General features: G+C 42.7%; 1 protein-coding gene across 1 annotated transcript; it reads left to right on the top strand.

The window, feature by feature from the left end:
• Positions 1-40: 40 nt before the first annotated feature.
• PANX2 (pannexin 2) lies at positions 41-21,241 on the top strand. Its single transcript, XM_015273068.4, is given in 5 exon segments — positions 41-441; positions 715-1,027; positions 16,178-17,528; positions 17,530-17,630; positions 19,387-21,241. Coding segments are annotated over 4 exon segments (2,037 nt in total). The 5' UTR covers positions 41-441; positions 715-801; the 3' UTR covers positions 19,746-21,241.
• Positions 21,242-25,032: the final 3,791 nt, after the last annotated feature.

The raw sequence follows: 25,032 nt of genomic DNA on the forward strand, positions 1-25,032 counted from the left end.
AGCGCCCCGCGCGCCCCCGGAGCGCCTCCAGCGCATGCGCGGTGCCGCCGCGCGGTACCTCCCGCGGGGACGCGGCCGCGGCGCTGCCCGGGGCCCCGCAACGTGTTGCGCGCCGCTGCCTCTCGCTCGGCGGCTGCAGCTGTTCCCTTTAAAACCTCAAAGGACCTCCGCGCTCCCGCCATTCATTCCGGTCCGCTCCTCCCCGCAGCCCCTCTCGCACGCCGCTCGGCGCGGACGGGCGCTCCCATGCAGGCGCCAGCCGCCCGCTGCAGCACCGAGCATCGGCCCCGCGCCCGGAGCGGCCGCGTCGCTGCTGGAGGTGCGGGGACCCTTTTCCGGCAGGAAGGTCCGGCGTGAGTTGATTTGCGGCTTCCGCCGCTATTTCCGAGCCGCCGGTTCTGCTCGCCAGCCCCCGGGAGCCGAGAGAGGCGCAGCCGCCAGGTAATGCCCCTTCACCGCCCGCAGCGCCGGGGCCGTTCTGCGGCACGGGCACGGGGCGCGGTGCGGGGCAGCGCTCGGCCGCCGTGCCGTCAGCGGGCGGCTCCCGGCGCTCCCGCCTCGTGCCGCGCCGGGCTCCCCGCCGGGGCTGCGCTACCGCGCGGCGCCGCCCGACCCGCCGGCACCGCTCCCGTCGGCAAAGGGCGGCGGGGATGGCGAGGTCCCGCCGCGCTGCCGTTTCCGCCGCCGTTACCGCTGCCGCCGTTGTCCCCGCAGGCCGGGAGCCGCCCGCAGCGCAGCACCGCAGCGCGCCGCCCGCCCCGGGGAGGCCCGGCGGTGTGAGGCCGCCCGCCGCCGCCGCTTATGCAACACATCATCGATAACCACCCCGACATGGCCACCGCGCTGCTGGCGGGCGAGAAGCTGAAGGAGCTCATCCTGCCGGGCCAGCAGGATGACAAGGCGGGCGCGCTGGCGGCGCTGCTCCTGCAACTGAAGCTGGAGCTGCCCTTCGACCGCGTGGTCACCATCGGCACCGTCCTCATCCCCATCCTGCTCGTCACCCTCGTCTTCACCAAGAACTTCGCCGGTAAGGGCGGTGGGACGGGGCGGCCGCGCCCTCACGGCTGCGGGGTGCGGGGCGGGGCGCGCGCTTCCCGCCCGAACGGCCGCCGCTCCTCGACGGCGCTGAGGGGCCGCGCCCTCACGGCTGTGGGGAGCGGCGTTCTGCGGCCGGAGGGCGGCGGTCCCATAGAGGCACGCGGTCCCGTGCTGTGCTGTGTGGTGATGGCAGAGGTCTCCAGCGTGCTTGGGTTTTTTAAGGGCCTACACTTTACATAAAGATTTTCACAGTTCAGGAAGCCCAGTTTGGTTGCCCACCACACGCAGTGCACAGTCCTTCCTGCCTGGAAGCTGGCTCAGGTGTTGATGAGCCTTGAACAGTACTGACTCAGTACGCTGCTGTGTGCCTCTCAGGCCGTTAACAATGCAAGTAGCCATCACTGCCTTTCTCATGCATCAGCGTGAGGAGTGTGCTTGGCAGCGCGTGGCTTGTTTGGTCCCCTGGAGCTTCATAGTGGAGATCCATGTGAAATTACCAGTGCTTTAATACACAGACTGGTAGTTTGTAGCTCATGGTCAGCAGGACTTAGCCATGTACAGTCCATCCAGACATATCTGAGTCCAGTCCTTTACATGCAGCTTGGGGATTGACCTTCAACACACGCATCCTTAACACTTGCTTTCACTGTAATGTTACTTAGAAGAGGAACTGCTTGTGAAACGCATCTTAGGTGGAGATTTTTCTAGACTATAGCTTAAGCATTTTGAATTTACTTCATTTTTTGAACATACATTTAAATATCTGAAGTTCTTCAGCCACAGTTGATGATAGCCTCATGTTTTTGCATGGTCATCTGGAGGCCTCTTCATGAGGCCATGTTTTCAGGGCACCATGAGCTTGCTGAACACCTGAGAACTGTCCTTTTGCAATGACTGAGAGGCAGGGAGCTGCTGCTTTTGTGGATCCTTAGTGTAGAGTGCAAAAGTGCTGGGATCCCTTCCTCTGTTTCTTTTGTAGAAAGGAAACAATAATAAAATGGCATTTACAGGAGGCACTGAGAGTGCCTGCTTATATATGTGCTTTCGTACTGCTGGAGATTTACAGTTCTGGGTACAAATAGGCCTCAATTTGACCTTGGGAGCAAGAAAGGTCATGCACTTTCCCATATGTGCCCCTACTGTTGTGTGAGTTCACTGACAGAAATCTGTTGATGAATCACTGCTCGTGCAGACAGCAGTAACTCGCTCTTTGAACAAATCCTCTGAGGCTGCGGGTTGCGGAGGGAGCCGCAAGTCTAAAGGACTCTGAGGTTTGTACAGCAGATGTTCCTCTGCGTGTCCACACTGTGGTCCATGCAAGTTTTTGGAAGAGAAGACATCTATTGACTTCACTCATTGCTCACATCTGCCCGTGTTTCTGCAGTTGGGTTTGTTTTATGCCGTGGAAGACTCCTTTCTAAGACGGTAGTAGTAGCCTTGAATGTTTCAGTTGATTTTTGTTTCAGAAATGCTAAAAGCAATGTCATTTGTTTCTAGTCTCAGACCTTGTGTGCTCTCTTGACCCTATAAAGGCATCTGCTTCTTAAGAGCAGTAACTTGTTGTATCTTGTCCAGACAAAGATTTACAAGGCAATGCAGAAACCTCCTTTATGTGACTGGCACAGTGCTCTTGCCTCATTTGATGCCATTTGTTTGTTCATTTGCTCTCCAGTCAGAAAAATATGAGAAAAAAAGATACAAGAGCAAGTAATAGAAGCTGTAAGGGGCTGATGAAGCTAGTTTGCTTTTTTGGGTTGTATTATACTGAGGATTAGTGGATTCAATTCTGCTTCTTCTGAGTTCAGAAGCAAAACTGCTGCTAACTTCAGTGTGACCTGAATCAGATGTTTCAACTCCGTTACCAGAACGGTATTTACTCAGTCTTTTCTAAGTTAATCTTGTCTGGAGATGCTGAGTGTGGTCATAGCAATAGCCCTGCTGACTGTGTGCTTGCTCCTCATTCTGCTGTTAGTGTTATGTTTCACACACGCACTGCCACTGATCTTTATAGAAAAAAAAAAAGTGGAACTTTGTTTTCTTGCTTTGGATATTGCAGTTTATATTACACATATTAGAAGTGCAAAAAATCACTGACAGAAGTGCTGTCTAAAGGTTCCTCTTTGGTTGTTAATATTGTAGCAGCTTCCCAAATCTTTCTTGATGCCCTTCTGTGCCTCAGTTATGGCCTCAGTATGGGAAATAAAAAACAAGCCAGCCTCAGCACACATGGCAGAGAAAGTGTTATGGCACGTGTATTTAAATATGATAATTCATGTACAATCTTAAAAATCCTATGTCTGTAGAATAAAATGTTTCATAATGTAGTTTTCCTGTCGGTGAAGATAAAGTCATTTAGTTAATAAGGATGTTTTAATGGCGTGGATATAGTGGTTGTTCAGGTTAATGTGTTTGCAGTTCAGGTAAGCAATTATTTGTCCTCATGTTTGAGAGTTTTAATCTTTATGTCGTGTCTTAGAAATTAAATCACAAATTCTGTAATGCTTGCACAGGCTCTCCTGAAAAAGAAACGAATACAGCCTTTCTTTGCACTGCCCGAACTTTCTTTCATAGGATAAAAGGAGGTCCCTCAGCTAACCGCTTGCATTATCATTTCTGAGTCTCCAAATCCTCCTTTACTGTTTTTCCAGCAAGCTACTGTGATCCCAGAAAGGAAGCTCTGAGAAAAATAGTTACAAGAAATGCATGTGCAGTATTTGTACTGGGCATAAGGTCATCATAAGGTCATTCAGGAACAGCAGTCAGCTACCTCGCGCAAAGAAAGCCCAAACAAGCACCCACAAAATAGGAATAAGGATTGTCTCCCTTTTTAAAACACACCAAAGGGCAGACCTCATATACAACCAGAGCATGTTGTATTTATGGCCTAGCACGTGTTGACCTTGAGGACACCAAGGAAAGTTTTGGATTTGGATACAGTCAGACCTGTGGATGGATTGGTCTGTGATACAGTCAGACCTGTGGATGGATTGGTCTGTGAGTAGAAGTTGTGTTCCAGAGTGACAGGGCTCTGAGCCCTGCTCAGAAGCATGCCTGCAGCTGGCAGTGTTGGCTGAAGGAAACCTCTCTGGTAGTGTTTTTCTTGTTGAGAGCAGCTGTGCATACAGGTAATAGTCCCAAGGGAATTTACCTGTTTTTCTGTTTTCTTTCAGAAATTACTGCTTTAATGATCACAGTTTATTTCTTTATACAAGTCTGAATACTGATGTGTGGTTTCTGTCAGAACAGTGATGTGAGCCCCATTATACTGTGTATATTCTTAATACTGGTTGCAACACTCCTGCACACACAGTGCTTGGGTTTTTGTTCCTTAGAAGTTTGATTTCCCATACCTAATGATTCAGAAGCCTAACTTTTTTTTTTTATTCCCTAGCACCTTGAACAATTAGTTATCCCTTTGCAAACTGGAAGTAAAATGCAACTCATAACCTCTGAGTGGAGAGTTCTGATTTGGTAGTCCCACAGTGTCCCAGTGCAGGAATAGATAACCATGCCAGGTACCTGGCAGTAGAGGAGCAAGTCATAAGCCTGTAAGTATAGGTTGTCACTTCCTAAAGTGTGGAGAATACATAGGTACTAGACTGCAACATGCAGTATCTGTTTGATGGGGATCAGTTGTTCCATGGGTTTTTTTCATCCTTTACTCTCCCTGGTTTCACCATGGAACTAATACACAAGAACCACATGGAACTAGCATACATGGTCCACAGCCACAAGCAGGAGGCTCTTGGGTATTCAAAACTGCTCTTCATCAACTTGTGCCATATTGTGTCCTCTGGCTGACAGTGATGCTGCTGGCAGTGAATGGCAGCCTTCTGTAATGAAAGGTCCTGAGGCACTCTTCTTCTGTACAGTAGAGGAAGAGATACTTGGCTCTCATTATGAGCTGCTTACTTTGTGTTTATACACTGATTTGATGTTGTGCTGTATTGAGGAGCAACACCATCACTAATGTCTGTGGGACATTTGCTCTGTAAGGGACCCTTGAGAGGTGGGCCCCAGAAGAGGATACATTGCTGTTATGTGTTACCTTCACAATATCAAAATATTTTTGTTTCCAAGCTTTAGGATTCATGTTGTCAACTACAGGATGACTAAGTCATATCCCTCATGTATAGTGCCTTGTGCTTTCCATTCACAGTGAATCATTCTATTATTGCAGTCATGTTTGCTTTTCCTCAGAAGTTCTTCAATACCAATACTTTATTAAAATAAAGCAAAACAGTCATCCAGTTGATTGCTATACGCTAGTCAGAAGCCAAGCTGGGGCATTGATTTTCTTGCTACATTCATAAATCAGTGCCTGCCAAATACCAGCAAGTTGCTCATAAGTACTGTATTTCTATGTGCCTTAGCACTTATGTAGCTCAGCCCTCTTACCAACCTTCTGGGAGAAAATTCTCATGAGGAAATCACGGAGGGAGACAGTAAGTTCAATGAAGGGTCACTTCAAGTTCTATGTTGTATTTTCTGATTTGTAATAATTTTGCATAAGCAGTGCCTACTTCACTATGGCATACATTTGCGTTTCACCTGTTTGAAATATGTTGAGGATTTCTGTATTAAAAGGTGGAATTTTAATTTGCATTTCTGGTCAACTTTTCTAATCTGTATTTCTGTTACAGTTAAGTATGGCAACATACTTACACACTCACTTCTCTGACTTAGGTGTTAGCTGACTTTTGAGCTCATTTTCCATGTTTACTCTTTAAGTGCACTTAAAGCCATGTGAAGTAAGAAAAGTGAAGATTACATTTTTCCACATTATTATTGTTAGTGGTAAAAGCATAAGGCAAAATTGTTTTACACACACACACACACACACACACACACACACACACACAGGTACACAGGAGGCATGCATGAGATATGCAAGCTGGCTTTCCATGCGTTTTGGTCACATAAAGATTTGCAGTTATGCATTAGAATGTTGAATATAAAAGTAATCTTGAGGAAATACATGAACCTCACATAGGTAATAATTCTGCTGCAATTTCCGGAGGTCACAGACATTTTTTTTTATATCATGAATTTGATCTCTCCATCTTCACTGACACACACATGCCATCCTTTTCTTGTTTTTCATACTGACTTTGACCTTTTCTGCACTATTGACACCTTCATTCTCTTATGCCATGTATGTGAAGAGGTCCAAAATGTGGATGAGATTTAGCTTAATGCATTCTTGGAGGTAGCTTCAACAATCTGAACAGGTAGATGGTCAAAACTATTTTTAAGAACTAATTAATTAATTCATCTTTCTCAAGAGGGAACGTTTTGAATAAATGAGTAACACTGAGGCTGTTCTTCAGAGTTACCGTGGAGCTTTTTTTCTCACTAAGCTAGATAGGTCTACGCGTTGAATTACAAAAGCTGAATTATGTCACAGCAGGCTGGCAGCATTCCTGTAGCGGTTTCTTTTGTTTCACATGGTACAGGATTTATTCTAAGAAAACATTAAAAGCTGTGCAGGTATTTCCATCATAAAGGACTTAGTATATTATACTCTTGCATTTGAATTTGGCAGTACAGTAGTACTTCTTACCATAGCAAGGCTTGGGATTATTTGCTTTTCTGGCACCATGCCTGTCATGCAGATCTGAAGAAGTTACCAGAGCAGCAGTGCAGACAGTTGCTGAGATGCATGGAGCATTTTTTTTGCAGTTTGGAGCTCCGTGATTATTTCAGGAGCATCTCAGCCATATGCTGAAGTAATCATTTTTGTGGTTAAGTTGCCGTGTCTTCTGTGGGATCCACAGTGGAAGCTGTAGAGCCCCTGGGAGCCTTTGGGGTCAGATTCTCCTTGCTCTGTCATGATAGATCAACACAGTTGTGATACTTTATCAAACTTATTTTCTCTGTACATAAAATCATAGACTGGAATCATAGAATGGCTTATGTTGGAAGAAAGATCATCTAGATCCAACTCCTGTGCCATAGAGGAATCATTTTTCCAAAAAGCAGTAGACCAGTCATCTCTGCCTCCAAATAATGATGTTAAAATTATGTAACTACCTAATGAGCTAACTACTTGACATGTATTTTTAATAGGAAGTTTTCCAGCTGCTGTGTTTATGGCCATAGGTGTTTAAAAGAAGCCATCTTTTTCATTTCTGATCATTAAAATGCAATGATGCAATAGAACAAACCTGCTGTTTCCTGTTGTTTCCTGTCTGTGTGTTTTGTACTTCACCCTTGATTTGAGAAGTCACCCCTGTCTATCATCAGTTTCACAGGACATTCATAATTCATTTCACTTTGGCATTTATGTGTTCTTACAGTTTGCTTTCGGTGTAGCTCTGGTTCACATCATGATTGTGACTCAGTGTCTGTGTAGTTGCTTTGGAGGTCTCATCTCTAGAGGGCAATTTTTGAATTGCCCAAAAATAGTTTTTGATCTTTGGATAACATTGAGACATTTATTTTTGCAAATTATTTCCACCGCTGTACATCACCAAATCACACTTACATCCTCATATTAAGGGTAATTGTAGAAGTAAAGGTTATTCAGATCTCTGTTGTAGGCCTTTTTGTATGGCTCATTCATTAATTGCGTTTTGATGGATGTGTACTTCTGAAGATCTAACCTCTCCTCAGATCTTAACCTAATACAAAACAACATTATAGTACAGAAACACAGCTCTAGCTGCAAATACAAGGACTGTAATTTCCTTCCAAGTATCTTCTGTTTTCTCACACAGCTGCTGAATGTGGGAAGAAATGCTCATGGTGTTGGTGAACAGTACAGTGACTATAGATAAGCTCTATTTCTAATGACATTACCACCATACTGCCTGGTCGTCATACAGTGATGGTAGCTCATTATTGAGGAAATATTTCTCCATAGCAACAACCCAGGGCATTTCCTTTAGGTGTTTTTGCACCTTCTGTGTAACAGTTGCCATGTCTGGAACACTCTCACAGACTTCAACACATGAACCAGGCAGGAGTCTTTCTCTCCTGAAATATGCTGGACAGGTATTACAGGTTGTTAAGCCTCACATTGCTGGTAAGTGAACTTCAGCATACCAGCTAATTTTAGAAGAGCTCACGTCTCTAACATAGAGGGAATATAGTCCTGTAAATTTATATATCCAGTGCAAGTGTGCATTATCATTTTAGTGACTGGATAACCAAATACAGGCAGTTCAAGCAACAGTCTTGGAAGAGGAAAGATCCCATGTTCTAAATAAGGGGACACCCCTGTGGGAAACCAATTACCTATCAGTTTTTGGAACTGCTTGGCTACATCTCACCTATTATGACTAACACTGCACAAAATCACAGAACTGTAGAAGTTGAAAAGGACCTCTAGAGATCATCTAGTTAACTCTCCTGCTAAAACAGGTTCCATAGAGTTGGTTGCACAGGAATATACTTGTAATGTACTAATACATCTAGAATATGGATAAGTGAAACATACTAGCAGCAGTGGTTTCCTGTCTCATTTCTTTAGGGACTTTCTTTTTAAGATTTTTTTTTTAAACAGGACAGGTGGTTTCAGAGAGTGGTCAAAAAAGGCTGTACCTTACCTTGTTGACCATGGAGAAATTTGTACCTTAGGAAGACTTCCTGGGCATGGAACCCATATTCTTTGGAAAGAATATTCCCTAACAAAGGTAAAGGTATTGTCTTTTTGTTTTGATGAATTAATAATTCTTAATAATTAGCTCACTAAGTTAAGGCTTAGTTTTAGGAATGCTTTATTTTCTTACTCAGTGAGTTAAATGGGACTGTATGACTACAGTTGAGAATGGATTCCTGACGTTACATTTGTGTATCATGTTGTACTAATATCAAACATTTAAGTACCCTTTAAATCAAGTAGCTGATATAAAGCTTGTAAATTAAGGGAGTTTTTCATTTGTCTGTGAGTTGATTTGGATACTAGCCATCATTTGTTAAAATCACATCCAAAGCAGAGAGTTTGATATTCCTTATGGAAGCTTCTGGCTGGCATGTAAAATCAGTTTACTGTTTAGATGACATAATACTTCCTCAGACTACATTTTCAGCCTTAGTGACATGGATATCTTTTGTTCTCTTTTTCCAGGGAGAAGAGGATTCAGGACATTTCTTCCTTGCCTTTTAAAATATATTGAAAGCTACATAATAAATTATTTCAGTTTCATTAATAAACAGTTTTCTACCTGCTTGCTTGTGCATTCCTTTTAGTACCCAAGATGAATGTGACATATATGTCCGATTGCTTACACATGATACAGTGGAGGGATGAACAGTGTGATAGGATACACTTGTCAAATATTAGCATCTGTGGCTGAATTCAGGGAACATCTCATTTATCTTGGCTACTAACCAAGAGAGCCTACTTGAACACTGAATTTCTCCTTACAGACAAGTGGAGAGGACTTTACAAGGAGCTCTTTGGATAACTTGACTGACATATCACCTTTTCTTTGTATGCAGGTTGAGTATCTGCATAAGGATAATTTAACAGTCCTCTTCAAGAGGATGAAAAGCTGACTGGTAGAAAGTTCTAAGGCCCAGGGTGAATCTGTAGTTTATTATTCTCATTAAGTAATAAACTTAATAATATGCTTACCTGTAACTTAACCCCAGGTGTCCAGAGTTGGTACGTCCTCCCCACTGGCATTCCCTCTTAGCCTGTCTGTCAGAGTCGGAGCATGAATTGACAAGGTAGCCTCCTTGGCCTCTTGCATATTTATTTCTAGAGTATCAAAGAATTATTTGGACAAGAGACATACTTACCTTTGTCTTGCTGTAGCAAGCACAAGAGTTTTGTCTCTTTCATTTTTCAGTTATATTTTCTGAAAATTGAGTTTGTTTGTTTTTTTTCTTCTTCTGTCTGCTGTTAGGAAATGGTTCTATTCCACCTGCATTATTGAATTGTTGATCTACAACACTGAAATCACGCAGTTCAGTTGGAGGATTAATGAGGTGTGATTTCTTTCTCAGTCTGAATTCTAAGAGACAGAAATCACAGGATGCATACACAATTTATTATGCTTCATAGTTTGCTTTTGGTGAATATATTTTAGTGGGAATATGGTAGGTGTAAAGGGTCGTTTGCCCTTCTACATAGGGACGTATACTGTGTATTATTAGTATTTTCCTTTATTACTTTTTAATGTTTACCAAAAGCATTGTAAATGCTTTGTCTGTATTTAAATGTATTTTGACTATTGCATGTAGCAATGCTTTTGAAGCTTGAAATTGAATCCCCTGCAGTGTTAGCTCTTCAAAGAGATGTGCATGCCTAATTTTATGCACCGTGAGTAATCTCATTGGCTTCAAAGGAACTGTCCAATGCATGAAGTTGGTTAAGTCTTTTTAAGAGCAGGGTTTATTTTTTTACTGTGTTGAATACTCAGAGGTTGATATTGTTATGTTTATTTGAAAAACAGAAATGAATGTTTATGTTGCATCCACTTCACTCACTTGATGGAGAAGACTTGTAAAAAATGAACTTCAGGAGACAGAGGAGAATAACGTGTAACTACCAGTTTGACCATGTCTTCTTGACAGTGTTGTCTCCGTGTACCACACACCACCTCACCCCACACATTTTTTTGCAAAGTTTTTTTTTTTTTCTATAGGTAAATGTACACAGGCTACACACACGTGGCTTCTTGGTGGACTGTGCTGTTGATATATTTTCCTAGGACTGAGATGTAATGCTGTGGCCTGGACTCTAGCCACTTGCATCGCTGTTCTATCTTTTGTGTTCATTCTTGGGCATGGCTGTTTCTCAAGTCAAAAAAAGGGGGGGGGGGAGGGGAAATATCACCCGAGGAAAACCAAGCATTGGAGCAGGTTGCATGGGATAGCTGTGCAGTCTATACCTTTGGAGGTTTTCAGACTGGACAAAGCCCTAATCAAATTGCTCTGAACTCAGTGTTGTCCCTGCTTTTAGAACAAGATGGGATTCAGTAACTTTCAAGGTTCCTTTCAGCTTTTCAGATATAACTTCTAGAACAGCAATTACCAGATTTTTTGTTGGTAACTCTGTTTTCAGATCTGAGATTAATTTTTGCAGTGGGCAGTTGCACAGGGGTTCCAGCCCCAGATCTCAGCACCTCAGCCTCTCGTTTGAGGAACTGCAGAACATTCAGTGTTGAATCTCCAGGGTGAAATTAAGCACTTCGTGCTTGATGCTTAACACATTTAGTCCTTGCTGCCTGACAAAGAGTATGTAGTTCAGGGACTGTTGAGGGTATGCTGAGATATGGAGAGGTTGGGGAACCATTTGAAGGAGGTAACGGTAGAAGTAGTAGCCTGCACCTGAGGAAAGTTCTCAGGCATTTCTCAGAGTATGTATTAACAGGCAGCAGACATGGCATCACCTGGTTTCTGTGCTTTACCTTCGCTCCTGCCTCCCATACAATCTGTTTAGATTCTTTCTAATGAGTTTTCTGAGCACAGTCCCTGCCTTCATCCCTCTCCCTACCTTGGTTATCTTCTCCCAGCCATGTTCTCTAGCTTCCCTGAGGTATGCCCTTTGTTCTGCTATACTGTCTGGAAGTCATTTTTCCCTGTTTAAGTAGTATTTAAACTTGATAGGATTGTATGGCACAGAATGAAACATGAAAAACCTTAGTTTTCAAGGGTTTTTAATTTTTCAAGTGGCGTAACACAATTATATTCCACAACTAAGTAAGTCGTTCCTCTTTGACTGTTTCGTCTTATCTGTGTGTCCAAAAAGATTCACTGAGATGCCTCATACTTTAATAATGAGACTAGTGCTATGGATTTCTAGAAACTACTTAAGTGAACGGCAAGCAGGACAAGACATGTTTATCTACAACTGCTGAAAACATCTGATGTACTGCTCCTCTGATCATCTAATGATATTAAAAAAGGAAAGCTAAGCTTCCTAGTATGCATCTTTATGCTCAATATAGGATAATATAAGTATAATATACTTCATAATCTGTAGATATTGATAAGTTTTTTCCAATGTGGTACTTATTTTTGAAGAGCATTAGCCCGGAGTTACTTAATCTCTTAGCAAGTTGCTTAGAAGGTACAGTTTGTGGGAATGACAGTGACTGTAGGTAAGTATTACAGAAGACAGAATTTATTCTCAGCTGTTCCAGGTGATTTTGTTCTGAAACAACTGTGTTGAACTTCATTTGTTGGCATGCAGTTAATGCATTTCTGTAGGCAGACCTAAGGGCAGACCTTCAGACTATGAACTTCCTGAGATTTTACTCTGAAAATCCTACAGTAGGCCATGACATTTAATGAAGAAGTGTTGAGTTCAGTATTCCAGCTCCCCATAATGATTACAGGTCAGTTGAGTACTATCTTATTTTTTCCACTGTTGCTGCAGATGCACACAGTAGGAATTACTGTCTCCTGAGTTCACAGGAATGTAGCTGTCAGGGAATGTGTAGGGATAGATTACACTTACGACAACACTCTCAAGAGGACCAACCCTCTCAACCATAATAGCCTAATAGCATTATAACCAGTAACCCTAAGCTTTCCAAAATTTTTTCCTTACCATACCCGACTGCTTCCTACACAGTTGTATAATTATTTCATATTAAATTGCTGAGTTTGAGGGAAAAGCTACATTTCATGGTAGCTGGATTTATTCTATGGAAAAGAAAATTCCTGAACTGCTTGAGGGTGAAATACAAGCATCAGTAGAAACTTTCTATGTATCTGAATATAAACATAAAAGCAAATATATTTTTTACATTGTATGATCCAGTGTCAGAGCTATGGTGATAACACAACTGCAGCTTTTTTATTGCTTATCTATCACATCATTGTGTCAGAAAAAATCAGCTAATGTGTCTTCATGAAACTGGATGTGTGTTAAGTAGGGCTTGCAGCTTAGTGAGCAGTGTGAGAAAAACTCATCTCTCTTCCATCCTCAGCAGATAGGCATTTTGAGATCCAGCTTTATGTTGCTGCCATCTTTCATACAAACAAGATTCATTACTGACATCGTGCTTTTCTTTCTCATTTATTCCTGATTGACACAGATTGCAGTAGAGGAGAAACGGTCCATGCCCTAGTATGATGGGATCAAACACCTTCATGGTGTTAAATGCTATGTTAAATGCAAGGTAAAATGCTGCTATTGCCTAAGGAGCATTCACAAAAGCTAACTTAAGCGGAGTGATGATCTTGCTTGGCAGCCTCTTGTCAATGAAGAGAGAGACAGGTTCCTCCAGGCAACAGGTAAATTAGTCTTTTGCTTTGAATCATTGTCTGGAAGGGTCTTCCCCTCCTCTCCACTGTCTAGATGAATGAGCTTCCCCAGAGTGATGCTGTGCTTTGTGAGTCATGTCCTGTGCTGTGAAGGTTAAGCTAAACTCCCCTGTGCAAGAGCTACCAAAATCAATGACATTCACTGACGGTGGGTATGACTCAAACATATTATAAAACAGTATTTGAATAATATCGCATTGGAATCTTTCCTCCACATCAATCAATTATCAAGTTCTACTGGCTGGGGATAGAATTTTATCTGAAGGGCCTTGGGATTTACCTGGCACATAATCAAAGTCATGTCAATTTAATAAACATGCCAAAAATGAGACTAGCATCAATAAACGACAATATTGAATCAGCATGGGACACTGTGCTCAGCTATCCCAGTAAAGTAGAGATCTCTCACAACTTAACAGGCAGTGGGAGCAGCTAAACAGTATTTGACAGGAAAGCAAACAAATTTATTTAAAATGTCATTTGCTTTCCTTACTGAGCTGGGCAGCCGTATTTTTGAAGTAGCCTCCAATGATGCTATGAAGTCCAAACTAAAGTTGTGCCGCTGTTAAGTTTTACACTGAAGCAGTGTCAGTGGACAGAGTGCAGATAGTCTCCAAGTGGTTTGTCCAACGTAAATGTAAATGTTAAAAGACGTTTTTATTTGTCTCCTTTTTATTTATTTGTTTGTGTATTTATTTGTTAAGTCACTATTTGTTGTTGTATATATGACATTTTGGCAGAAATCACCATAACCTTTCAGGCCTCATGAAGGTGAGCTTCCTACCATACATGATTCCAAAAGTAATCCTTGTGGATGAATTGAATGAATGCTTGTCATCTTCCCGCGTATTCATGCTGCTGAGATCCAGGAGAAATGAACTCGTAGTTCACAGTACTTTAAATTCCATGTTGGCAGGTTCTACTAAGCCTGGGGACACTCAATTCAAAATAGCTCTGTTTATGAGAAATACTCAAAGCTACTTGCTTGTTTTCCCCATGGGAATATTTTCACATAGGAATCTCCTGAGAAATCATACAGTAATTCTTCAATAGTTAGAGGTGAATTTTTTGTGTGTACATCCCTTCACGGTTAGGGTTTGGAGGGTATGTAATTGCTGAAGATGAGAGTTAATGAATATTTTTCTTGTAACTGATGACTGTAAATACACAAAGGAAGTCTAAGTGGGAATTTTGGTAACATTAGAGTGCTTTAAGCTCTCCTCTGAGAAAGGTTGACGCTAGATCATGATAAAATAGTTTTCAAAAGTGATTTTCAAGAGTTTGCAGGGCTTATTCAATTTACATCCTGTCTTGGGTAACATTATTCTAGCAGGCCTGTTCAAATTGGTTATATTTTTAGAAGAGAATCCTCACTGAATTACGTCTAAAAAATGTGCAGTCTTCAGTGTATAGATCTCTGTAGATCAGAGAACACATGTATACATCAGCATTTCATCAAAGCGCTAGGAAATGCTTTTTATTTGCTTGGATATGAGAAGTAGTTGGTCAACTAAGGATTCTCCTGTTAAGACAGAAAGATTAGGGCTTTTTTGCCTTCCTGTTAATTTTTAGTGTTCAACTACTGTTATCAAATGACATAACATTTTATTATTTCTTGTCATAATTTCTATTAGTAAGAGAACAGTACCACCACCCTCTTCAAGTGAGCTGTTCTCGATCTGAATTGTAGACTGCGTTCAGAACTGCAGCAGGCTTGGTGTTCTTGAGCAGTTCTCAGTTCAAGTGAACATACCTTCTTCCTATGGATCTCATTTTAGGATTTTTTTAAGGTACACCAGAACACTGTAAATTATATTCCTTTTGTTCTGCTTACCAAAGCATTAAAATACAGTCTTCATACTTGAAGAGGGTGTTTTGAAAGTGATCATTGTTCTTGGGGCAGTAAATGCTATTCTAGCTTTTGCAAGTTGTTCTGTCTTACTTTCATATCCATTGTTAGAAGAATGTAATTACATGAAAACAAAATGCATCTACTGGGTCAAAGCACTTTAGCCCAGTATCCTGACTGCGATGGTGGCAAAACCCAAATGCTTAGGAAGGAGTATTAAAATAGACAAGCATGTGGTAGTATTTTCTTGCATAAACCCTCCTACTGTCCAGCAGCCTCTGGCTTGAAGATGATGCGAGAGAAAAAAAATCCTGTAATTTTCTGTGTATTTAATAATTCTTGCTATACTTTCATTTCCATTACTTTTGTCTAGTTGCTTTCTTGATCCACTGTATTTGTTGCTTCCATAATACTGTAGGGCAGTGAGTTGGCACCATTTAATTGCATACTGTAAAAAAAAAAATACAATTGTAAATACAGTGGTAAATACAATTAACACAGTGGATTCTGATTTGGTTGGTAATGCTTTAATTCACTGTTAGCTCAGATACAGCTGACTAAATGCTTTTAATGCAGATATTTTTTCACCATATCCAATGAGTAGACATTGATAATAAGGATTGAAAATATTGTTTTCAACCATATCTTTTTATGAGAATGTTTAGCTGGGATAAACCTTAAATTTCACCTAAATGAGCCTTTCAGCGATTGTACATATGCCAGCGTAACATGCTGAGCTACTATATAGTGCATACTAGGTCTTGTGTTTCCAGAGTTCAGGCCACAGTTTAGCTTAGGGTATTGTTCTCAGGGAGGTAACAGAACCAAAGTGTCTTTTCCTTGCTGACATGCCTAGCATGGGCTCATTATAAAGCTTCCAGGTAAATAGTTTTGCCTGTAGGCTTGTGAAAATGCACACAGGCTGAGCTGTGTAATACACATTGTGGGATGAACAGTCATGTAAAAATACAGTAAAGTAAAATTGATATCATTTGAAATGTTTATTTTCCAGAGCTCCTTTTGTAGGTTAAATGCACAGCAGTGACTTTTCTCTCTGTTATACAGAGGAGCCAATATACTGTTACACACCACACAACTTCACCCGCGATCAAGCCTTGTATGCCAGAGGATATTGTTGGACAGAATTAAAAGATGCCTTGCCAGGAGTTGATGCCAGCCACTGGCCCTCCTTGTTTGAGCATAAGTTCCTACCTTATGCACTGCTGGCTTTTGCTGGGATAATGTACATTCCAGCTCTGGGCTGGGAATTTCTGGCCTCCACCCGACTGACTTCAGAGCTTAATTTTTTGCTCCAGGAGATCGATAATTGCTACCACCGTGCAGCTGAAGGACGGGCACCAAAAATAGAGAAACAGATCCAGTCCAAAGGCCCGGGGATCACAGAGAGAGAGAAAAGAGAAATCATTGAGAACGCAGAGAAGGAAAAAAGCCCTGAACAGAACTTGTTTGAGAAATACCTGGAAAGAAGAGGACGAAGTAACTTCTTAGCTAAGCTTTATCTCGCGAGACATTTGTTCATCATCTTTTTAAGCATCATACCAATCACATACTTATCCACATACTATGCTACACAGAAGCAAAATGAATTTACATGTGCTCTAGGAGAGCCTCCGGACAAGACGAGCAGCTCCAAATTGCACATCAGAGTGAACTGTAAGCTGCCATCTGTCCAGCTCCAGAGGATTATTGCAGGCGTAGATATCTTTCTCCTCTGCTTTATGAACTTGATCATCCTTATCAACTTAATTCACCTCTTCATATTTCGCAAGTCCAACTTCATATTTGATAAACTGAACAAAGTTGGAATAAAGACCAAGAAACAGTGGCAGAAGTCCCAGTTTTGTGACATCAATATTTTGGCCATGTTTTGCAATGAGAATCGGGACCACATAAAATCACTGAACCGTCTGGATTTTATTACGAACGAAAGTGATCTGATGTATGACAACGTGGTGCGCCAACTGCTGGCGGCACTGGCCCAGTCTAATCACGATGCCACCCCAACCATGCGTGATTCAGGGATCCAGACAATAGACCCAAGCGTTGACCCAGCAGACATCGATGGCAACGAGCAGCTTATCATTAAGAGACCAAGGAAGAAGATGAAATGGATCCCAACTACCAATCCACTTCCTCAGCCTTTCAAGGAGCAGTTAGCCATTATGAAGGTCGAAAATCATAAACCTGAAAAGCCTAAGCCTGTGCGGAGAAAAACGGCGACAGATAGCCTTATTGCTCCCTTGTTAGAATCTGCTGCAAAAACCTCACAGCAATCATCAGCTCATAAAACTGAGTCAAACGCTGTCCCGAGCACAGGCAGTGAAAAGAAACACACACGGCACTTTTCCTTGGATGTACATCCATATATACTCAGTAGTAAAAAAAACCAAGCCAGAGATTCCCGCCATCCCCTCGATGCCTACATCAAAAAGCCAAGAAGGTGGATTTCTAAACCAGGAAGAGAATGTCATAGTACACGTTACCTCCTCTCTCAAAGGTACAGTATATTGTAATGACAGTACCACCTTCACAGACCGTGATTTTTGTAGTGATCTTCAGGAACGCAAAGCTTATTTGAACTTTTTGACCTACTTTGCTAGATTTTGGGATAAGTAGTAATATTAGGACCTGTAGGCCTCAGAAGCGGTAGTTCTCTCTATCAGAATACAGCTATATGGAGAATAAGCATTATTTCAGGTAGAGCCATACAAAACAGCCTGCAAGTTATTGCTGCAGGTAGTTATTCAAATGTAAGCAGATTTTTGCGGTTATTAAAGTAGTTGTGCCTTACTAAGAAAATGAGGAGAGTTCAGCCTCTAAAACACTATTCCTGCTCAACCAGCATCTGGCATTTTTCAAATCGGCCTTATTCTCAAGTTATGTAGAAGAAAATCTCTTTGACTACCAATTGTTAGGCATTGGCATTTGCCACCTATGAAGGCACAACTCACATTATGTTGTTCCTCATCCCAGAGACATCTTAAATTGCTCTTTGTCTCATGTGGACCACAGCATGAATGGTCTGAAGCGTGGGTGCTGGTCTGGGATTCAGGAATGCAACCATTCACTCCCCATGTGGCCTCACAAGAGGCACTCTTTCTGTGCCTCAGCTCCCTGTTTGTGTCTTGCAAATGCAACCCCTTTTCTGCCTTAAAGGACTTCTCCAAATATATCAACAATTGCTGTATGCTAGAGTGATGGGGAAAGCCATGTAAGCACTAAGAAAAGCTACCAGTAGATAAGCTGACAGGCAGATATATATCTTCTTGTTGATTTTGTAAGCTACTGACATAAGAAACACTGTGCAGAAAGATTTGTACGTACTTAAAGCAATGGCTCTCATCTCATTACAAGCTAAGACCTCCCTCTGGGCCTCGACAGACTGACAGCTACCGTCACCCCACTGCCCAGCAAAGAAGTGATTTGAGGTATAAAAGTTTCTGTCACTTCCAAATCGTTATGCTCCTTAGAGCCCTCCAACTCCCTGATGTGCATGTGAGCTATTCTACAGCTTTCCTTATCCGATCACCTGCTCTGATTTCAACTCCTCAAAACTACTGGGGTCTTCTGGTCTCAATTACCTTCATCTAAATCAGTGCTTGAATATTTTAAGGGTGAAAAATAATTTTTGTAGTTTTGGGGCTCTGTTACTCTCCATTGCAATTAGAAGTATTCAGCTTTGCTTTTGAGTTAGCCCAACATCGCAGTCCATCAGGTAAGGCAGACTTCTAATACCTGGAAAGAGACATCAGTTAACGACAAATTGCTGAGTTCTTCCTAAAGACAAGTGGCTTACAATATGTAACCACTATCTTTTCCCATTGAAAATATCAGCACGTTTTGTATCCCATCTTGTGGATTTCAACATTCATAACATTTGTCAAAACATTAAATCATAACATGTAAAAAACATCTGCCAAACCATAGAGGAGAGTAAAAGATACTTTTCAGTTGTTTTCTGTTCATTTTACAAAAATACCATTCACATTAGGAAGCATGAGCATGCATAGAAAGTGAGATTTACAAAACCCATTTGTTGTTTGTCCCGTTTCCCTGAGCTTACAATCCTGTTGTTATGAAACAGCCCTGTTGGATTTCTCAGAGGATCCTAAGAAAATTCATTTTGGAGTCCTCTCCTGCTCCCATTGAAAGCAACGGCAGGACCATCTTTATTGGTTGAGTACACTGCTCTGTGATCACTGGGAGGGTGAAAGACCGCCCGTCTTCTAACTGGCTCTTTTGATTTCTCCTAGACACCCCTCATCCTGCAAAAGAGATGCTGTACTCATCTGAGACGTGCAGAACTGTGCCTGCTGCTGGGGCTTTTGTTACATGCAACCACAACCATATAGCCACGACCGCTACGACAAGTATGACTTTGAACCCAGCCAAAGCAGAACCAGCCCCGGCGCTGAACTGCAACCCCACCCACCCTCTGCTGCACATCAACACGCTGTACGAGGATCACGAGGAGGAAGTTTCAAACATAATCGACAATGGGATTCACTCCCCGACTGACACAGGGGAAATCCTCTCCATCCCCACCCCTAAGCAGATACGGCTGGCAACGTTTGATGAACCGATGGCAATCGTGAGCTCGGTGGAGTACTGAAGCCCCATGGCTGCTCTCTGGTGGCCAAGCCCAAGGCAGTGCAGTGAGAAGCGTCGTTCCCTTCAACACTGCACTTCACTGCATGAGCATGGAGAGCTCTCATACAAACTATAGCTCTTGGTAATAACACCAAACCGTTTTTCAGGATCACGTCATGAGCACTGTCATTTACAACATAGAATAAGTAAAACCTGGTGGAAATAGACCTCTAACACCAAGAAAACCATTAGCTCTAGCTCTGAACTATAGCTTCCTGATTGAATTGGTTTTAGCACAACTTATGAACATCAGGAGTCTGATGGCATGCCACAGTAATTTTAGTGAGTATTTAAACCGTTTGCATTCAGAATCACTGATGAAAGTTAAAAAGACGTGGAGGTGAGGTATGCTTTTTTAATGGCAGTTGTTAAATAAGAGTGGGTTTTGTTTTTTTTCTAAGCAGAGAGTGGGTTTTTTTTTTCAATTCAGGATTACAAAAAAGTTATATGCAATTTTTGTTTGTTTGTTTCTTTAGCTCACTGACGTTGGGCTCGGTGGAGACTTAGCTGAAAGGGCCTTACTACCACCAGCAGCATTTAAGTGCAAAAGGAATGGATACATTCAACCTCTTGCATTTATAAATGAAAATACCTGAGGTATGCCCCGCCCTTTAACCAGCTTTTGTGTGTGATGGAAGATGCTGAAATGAAGAGTTTATTTTTTTAAATATATTTTACCATGGGAAAAAAATTACTTTAATAACTTTTCAAACCAAGCGTTCGTTGCTTTTAACAAAATGTGTAGAAGAGAGTCATTGTAGCTGCTTATTTTTTCATAGTGTATTTATGAACCAGGTTAGAAACTCCTATGGGTGCTTCACTGATGAAAAATCTTTCAGAGGTTGTTACAAAATATCTTACAAAATATGAAACCAGCAAAATCGTATTCAAATAACAGGATTAAGGAAGCCTATGAATTTAGGTGTCCAAGCTTGGCTAGTTCTTGATTCAGCAAACACTTAAGGCTATGGATGTCACTGAAATGACCCATATGTTCTTTCTAAAGCTAAGCACATACTGAAGTGGCTTTGCTGGATCTGGACTCTAGTGCAAGCAGACAACGATCCTGCGGTATGTGCTATCATTCTGATTCAATATTTGCCTTCCTTGGCTCAAAGCACATCTTCATCCCCATCTTCCTATAACTTTGATATGTGTGATTTAATAGAAAATTCTAGTATAACTAAAACATCTATTAAAAATGTATCATGCAATAACCATTCCCAGCAAAATGATAGTGAAACAAAAAGTGACTGTGTCGAAATAATATTACTACCAGAATTATGGACTATGTGTGTTTGCATCAAATTATGTATAATGAATGGTAGAAGAAATATGCAGCACAAATACAGGATTGAAATCTTGAATTTATTTTTAATTTATTACCTCAGACATGGATATATGATACCAGTATTTAATGAAAATAGCACTGAAAATAAATACATATTATTCTGAATAGCTTAATGTGTACTGTGTCCTAGCGTAGTTACATACAAGTGGGAATTTGGTAGGAGGAGTGGGAGGGACATGGAAAACCACTATTCCCCCATACAGTACTTCAGTTCTGCGCAGCGTTTTCGGCCTAAACAGCCAAATGTCAAGAAGCAAACCACAGGATGTGTAGCACAGCCAGAGGAGGGAACACTGGGAACAGCTGAAGGATGGGCCCGTGACTTCCCGAGATCCCAGCACTGCGGAGCCTTCTGTGTGAGACTGCCTTGGGGTGAGTGAGCACTTGAGCTGTTTGTCAGCTGCCTGTGGCTCAAGGCTGTAGGTTGATCACCCTTCTTCTAACGCATTTGAGGGTGCTTGGCATCACTGTCATCTGTCAGTTGGTAGAGCAGTGTGAAGGTTCTAAAAAACAAATCTGTACCTGCACAGCCAAGTCCTGCAAGCTCTCTCCAGGTGGGTGCCCTGGGAGTGAAGCATCCCCACGAACAGACTGCAAACAAGGCCAGTGGCTGCCATCTGTGGAGGCTCATCTGAGGTCAGTGGCACATCCAGGCTTTGGTGGTGAGCTGAATGCCCCACTGCATTATATTCACTCATACACCATCCTGTAATTAGAATTAATTTTTTTTCAGGCAATTAAATGGCTCCCATTTGACTGCCCACACAGCTCACGTTCTTAGAGGACCTGCTGTCCCATTGGCGTTAATGGCTGCTGTCCCACAGAAACCCTTTTCTTCAGAGTACTTCTTGAGAGCGCATTAGACAACCAGACAGCAAGGATAAGTGTCAGCAGCATCTTTTGGACTATATGTCATCCAAACCTAGCAGGAGACCAGCCAGCTCTAACTCACACTTAACAGAAGTGCTTTTGTTGGGATTTCTTTAGTGCAGCAATGCTTTTTAGTACTGGTGTTACTAACATTTCTCTGTAGTTAGTAAATGTGCATACACACAAACACATCCAGGCTTATCTATACTAGCTACGTGCCTATAAATGCTGTATATAATTGTAAATACGTTTTGCATATAGAAAATAGCCTCTGTTTTGCAAAGAAGCTATACAAGGAAGTCCTCATTTCCAATAACCATTGCCCAACTCATCAATGTTTCATCTCTTGACTGCTGGAATTTTCTGCTGCTGGGTGTGACAGCGACAAGGCTCTGCTCCATGCTGAACTGGGGGTGCTGGGTAGCTTATATTTTGACGTTGACAGCAAATCAGTCCCTGGTTTTGAGCTCTAGAAGACACATATCATCATTGTCCCAGCTTACAGATAAAGCCACTGAGGCACAGGAAAGTGAGACAGTTTGTCCCAGAGCTACTTAGGCTGTGTCTGAAGCAGAGATGAGATCACCACAGGTGAGATGCTGCCCTGTTTCCAGCACAGTAATGGGGTATCTTTGTGTGGCGCTGTAAAGCTGTTGGAATTCTAGCACAAAACACCTTTTTTTTTTCCCTCCCCTTCCAGAAGCACTGTAGAATATTGATCACGGAATGTTTTTCTTTAAAGAAACAATGGGTTTTCTCAGTAAAATTGTTCTGCTAAAGCACAAGCCTCAGAGCACAGTAGGAGATTTAAGCAGGCCAATTATTTTTCAGACACCTTCCAATATTTTCTGGCTTTTAATGAGGAACATTCCACTCTGCCTGTAAGCGGACTATAACTAATGGGAAAACATTCTATGTGCATTACTTACAAGCAACAAATTTTCAGCTTCTGCTGTTCTCTGAGCAGTTTTAAAGCATTGCTTTGCTATTTTGCAACACTATGCAAAAAGAAAAATTTACGAATGACTCCACCACAACACCAATGAGAACCTCGGGGTTCTGCAGGTCACACTGAGTAAAATGCTACCCAGCTGATCCTGCTGTCCTCGGCGGTTACTGATGTTCTGACTTAATGCTTTGCTGACTTGCTGTTTATTCACAGGATGAATTAGCCCAGAGCCCGAGCCAGCTTAATCTGAAAGAAGTTCTGGGGCTCCTGCTGGGCTTAAGAGCAAAGAAGTTTACTGACTCTGTTGGTTAACTAGAAATCATTCTGCTTTATAATCTTAGGGCTCATGGCATTCACCAGGCTGTCTTTCCAAAAACACAGCCAGGCAGTGCACAATAAATCTCTGGGAGAGGAATGCATGCTTTGTAAGCAAAATCTGATGTCTTGCGTGAGATAAGAGAGAAACTCCCCCCTCTGCTCTACTGCAGATGCCTGACTGTAAAGAAAGTTTGTGTGCTCAACAGATTCTACTGTTTTTGGTCTTGGAGCTTTTGCAGTGTGTCACTGAAGCCATGAGAGTCACTGCAGTTGTTGCTCTGGGACAAGAAGCGGGGCCTGGGGAGCCCAGCGAGGGGCAGATGGGGACATTTTGTTGTTGAGGGAATGAGCTTCTAGGAGCAACTCAAGAACTTCCTTTGTGAAGTGACGGATGTGTTCATCCACAAAGGCTTGGGTAGGGGATGTGCCAGAATGAGAACCAGGAAACCTCTGTACTCTCTGTCCTATACATACAGTCCTGCACACTTCCCACTGACAGGTTTACCCTGTTATTGGAAAGGCCTACACAACAAAAAGGGGTGCCCAGAACCATAGAAGAAATGAGCCAGAGAGTGAAAGAGATTGATAGTCCAAAAGAGGAAGACGCTGCTTCAGAGGACAACACAAAAAGAGTCAAAAGAGTCTGGGAGAAGCTCAAACTTGCATGAGGATGACTGCAAAGCCATGGAAGGGGATCCTGTAATGCCTGAGAAGGCCTCAAGTGACTTTGCAACAAAAGCAGTTGGAGGAGCCTGTGGGGTACAAAGTGAAAGGAAAGCCCATCTGCTCCAGCAGCAGTCATGGCTGGTGTCTATGGGGAGAGGAAGGCAGCAAGGGATGGCTTGAGGGAGGCCAGGCTCCCTCATGAGCCACTGTGTCCCAGGGCTGAGCAAGTAAGCAGGGGCAGGATGGGATGAGCTAGGGAAAAACACAGTGGGAAATACCACAAGAGCAACAAACGGTGTTCAGTAAGGGAAGTATAAAGTCCTGCAGCTGGGGAGGAATGAGCCCAGGCATCGGGACATGCCTGGGACTACCTATAAAGCAACTCTGCAAAACAGGGCCTGGGTGTCCTGGGGGACACAGAGCTGAACATGAGCCAACAGTGTGCCTTTTTGCCACAAAGGCGGCAGATTATACCCTGGGCTGCATTAGGCAAAGTATTGCCCACAGGTCGAGGGAGGTGATCCTTGCCCTTGGCAGTAGTGAGGCCTCACCTGGAGTACTGCCACCATTTCTGGTCTCCTCAGAACAAGACAGACATGGACATATTGGGAAGGCACAGGGCCACAAAGATGACAAAGAGACTGAAGCAGCTCTCCTGTGAGGAGGGGCTGAGGGAGCTGGGCCTGTTTAGCCTGGAGGAAGCTCAGGGAGATCTCATCAGTGTTCATAAGCAGCTGAAGGAGGGTGCAAAGAGGATGGAGCCAAACTCACTTCAGTGGTGCCCAGTGCCAGGACAAGGGGCAAAGGGTACAAACTGGAACACAGGAGGTTCCATCTAAATCCAGGAAGCACTGATGTGATGTGTGGGTGACAGAGCACTGGCACAGGCTGCCCAGAGGCTGTGGAGTCTCCTCCATGGAGATCTCTTCAAATGCCTGCATGTGGGCCTGGGCACCCTGCTCTGAGTGTCCCTGCTGGAGCAGGGTTGGGCAGATGGATCCAGAGGGCCCACAGCCTCAGCCCCTCTGTCATTCTGTGACCAGGAGCAGCCAGGAAAAAGAAGCTGAGCTGGAAAATGCCACTCCCACACAGCGC

This window comes from Gallus gallus, chromosome 1 (genome assembly GCF_016699485.2).
Source record: "Gallus gallus isolate bGalGal1 chromosome 1, bGalGal1.mat.broiler.GRCg7b, whole genome shotgun sequence".
Classification (NCBI taxonomy): Eukaryota; Metazoa; Chordata; class Aves; order Galliformes; family Phasianidae; genus Gallus; species Gallus gallus.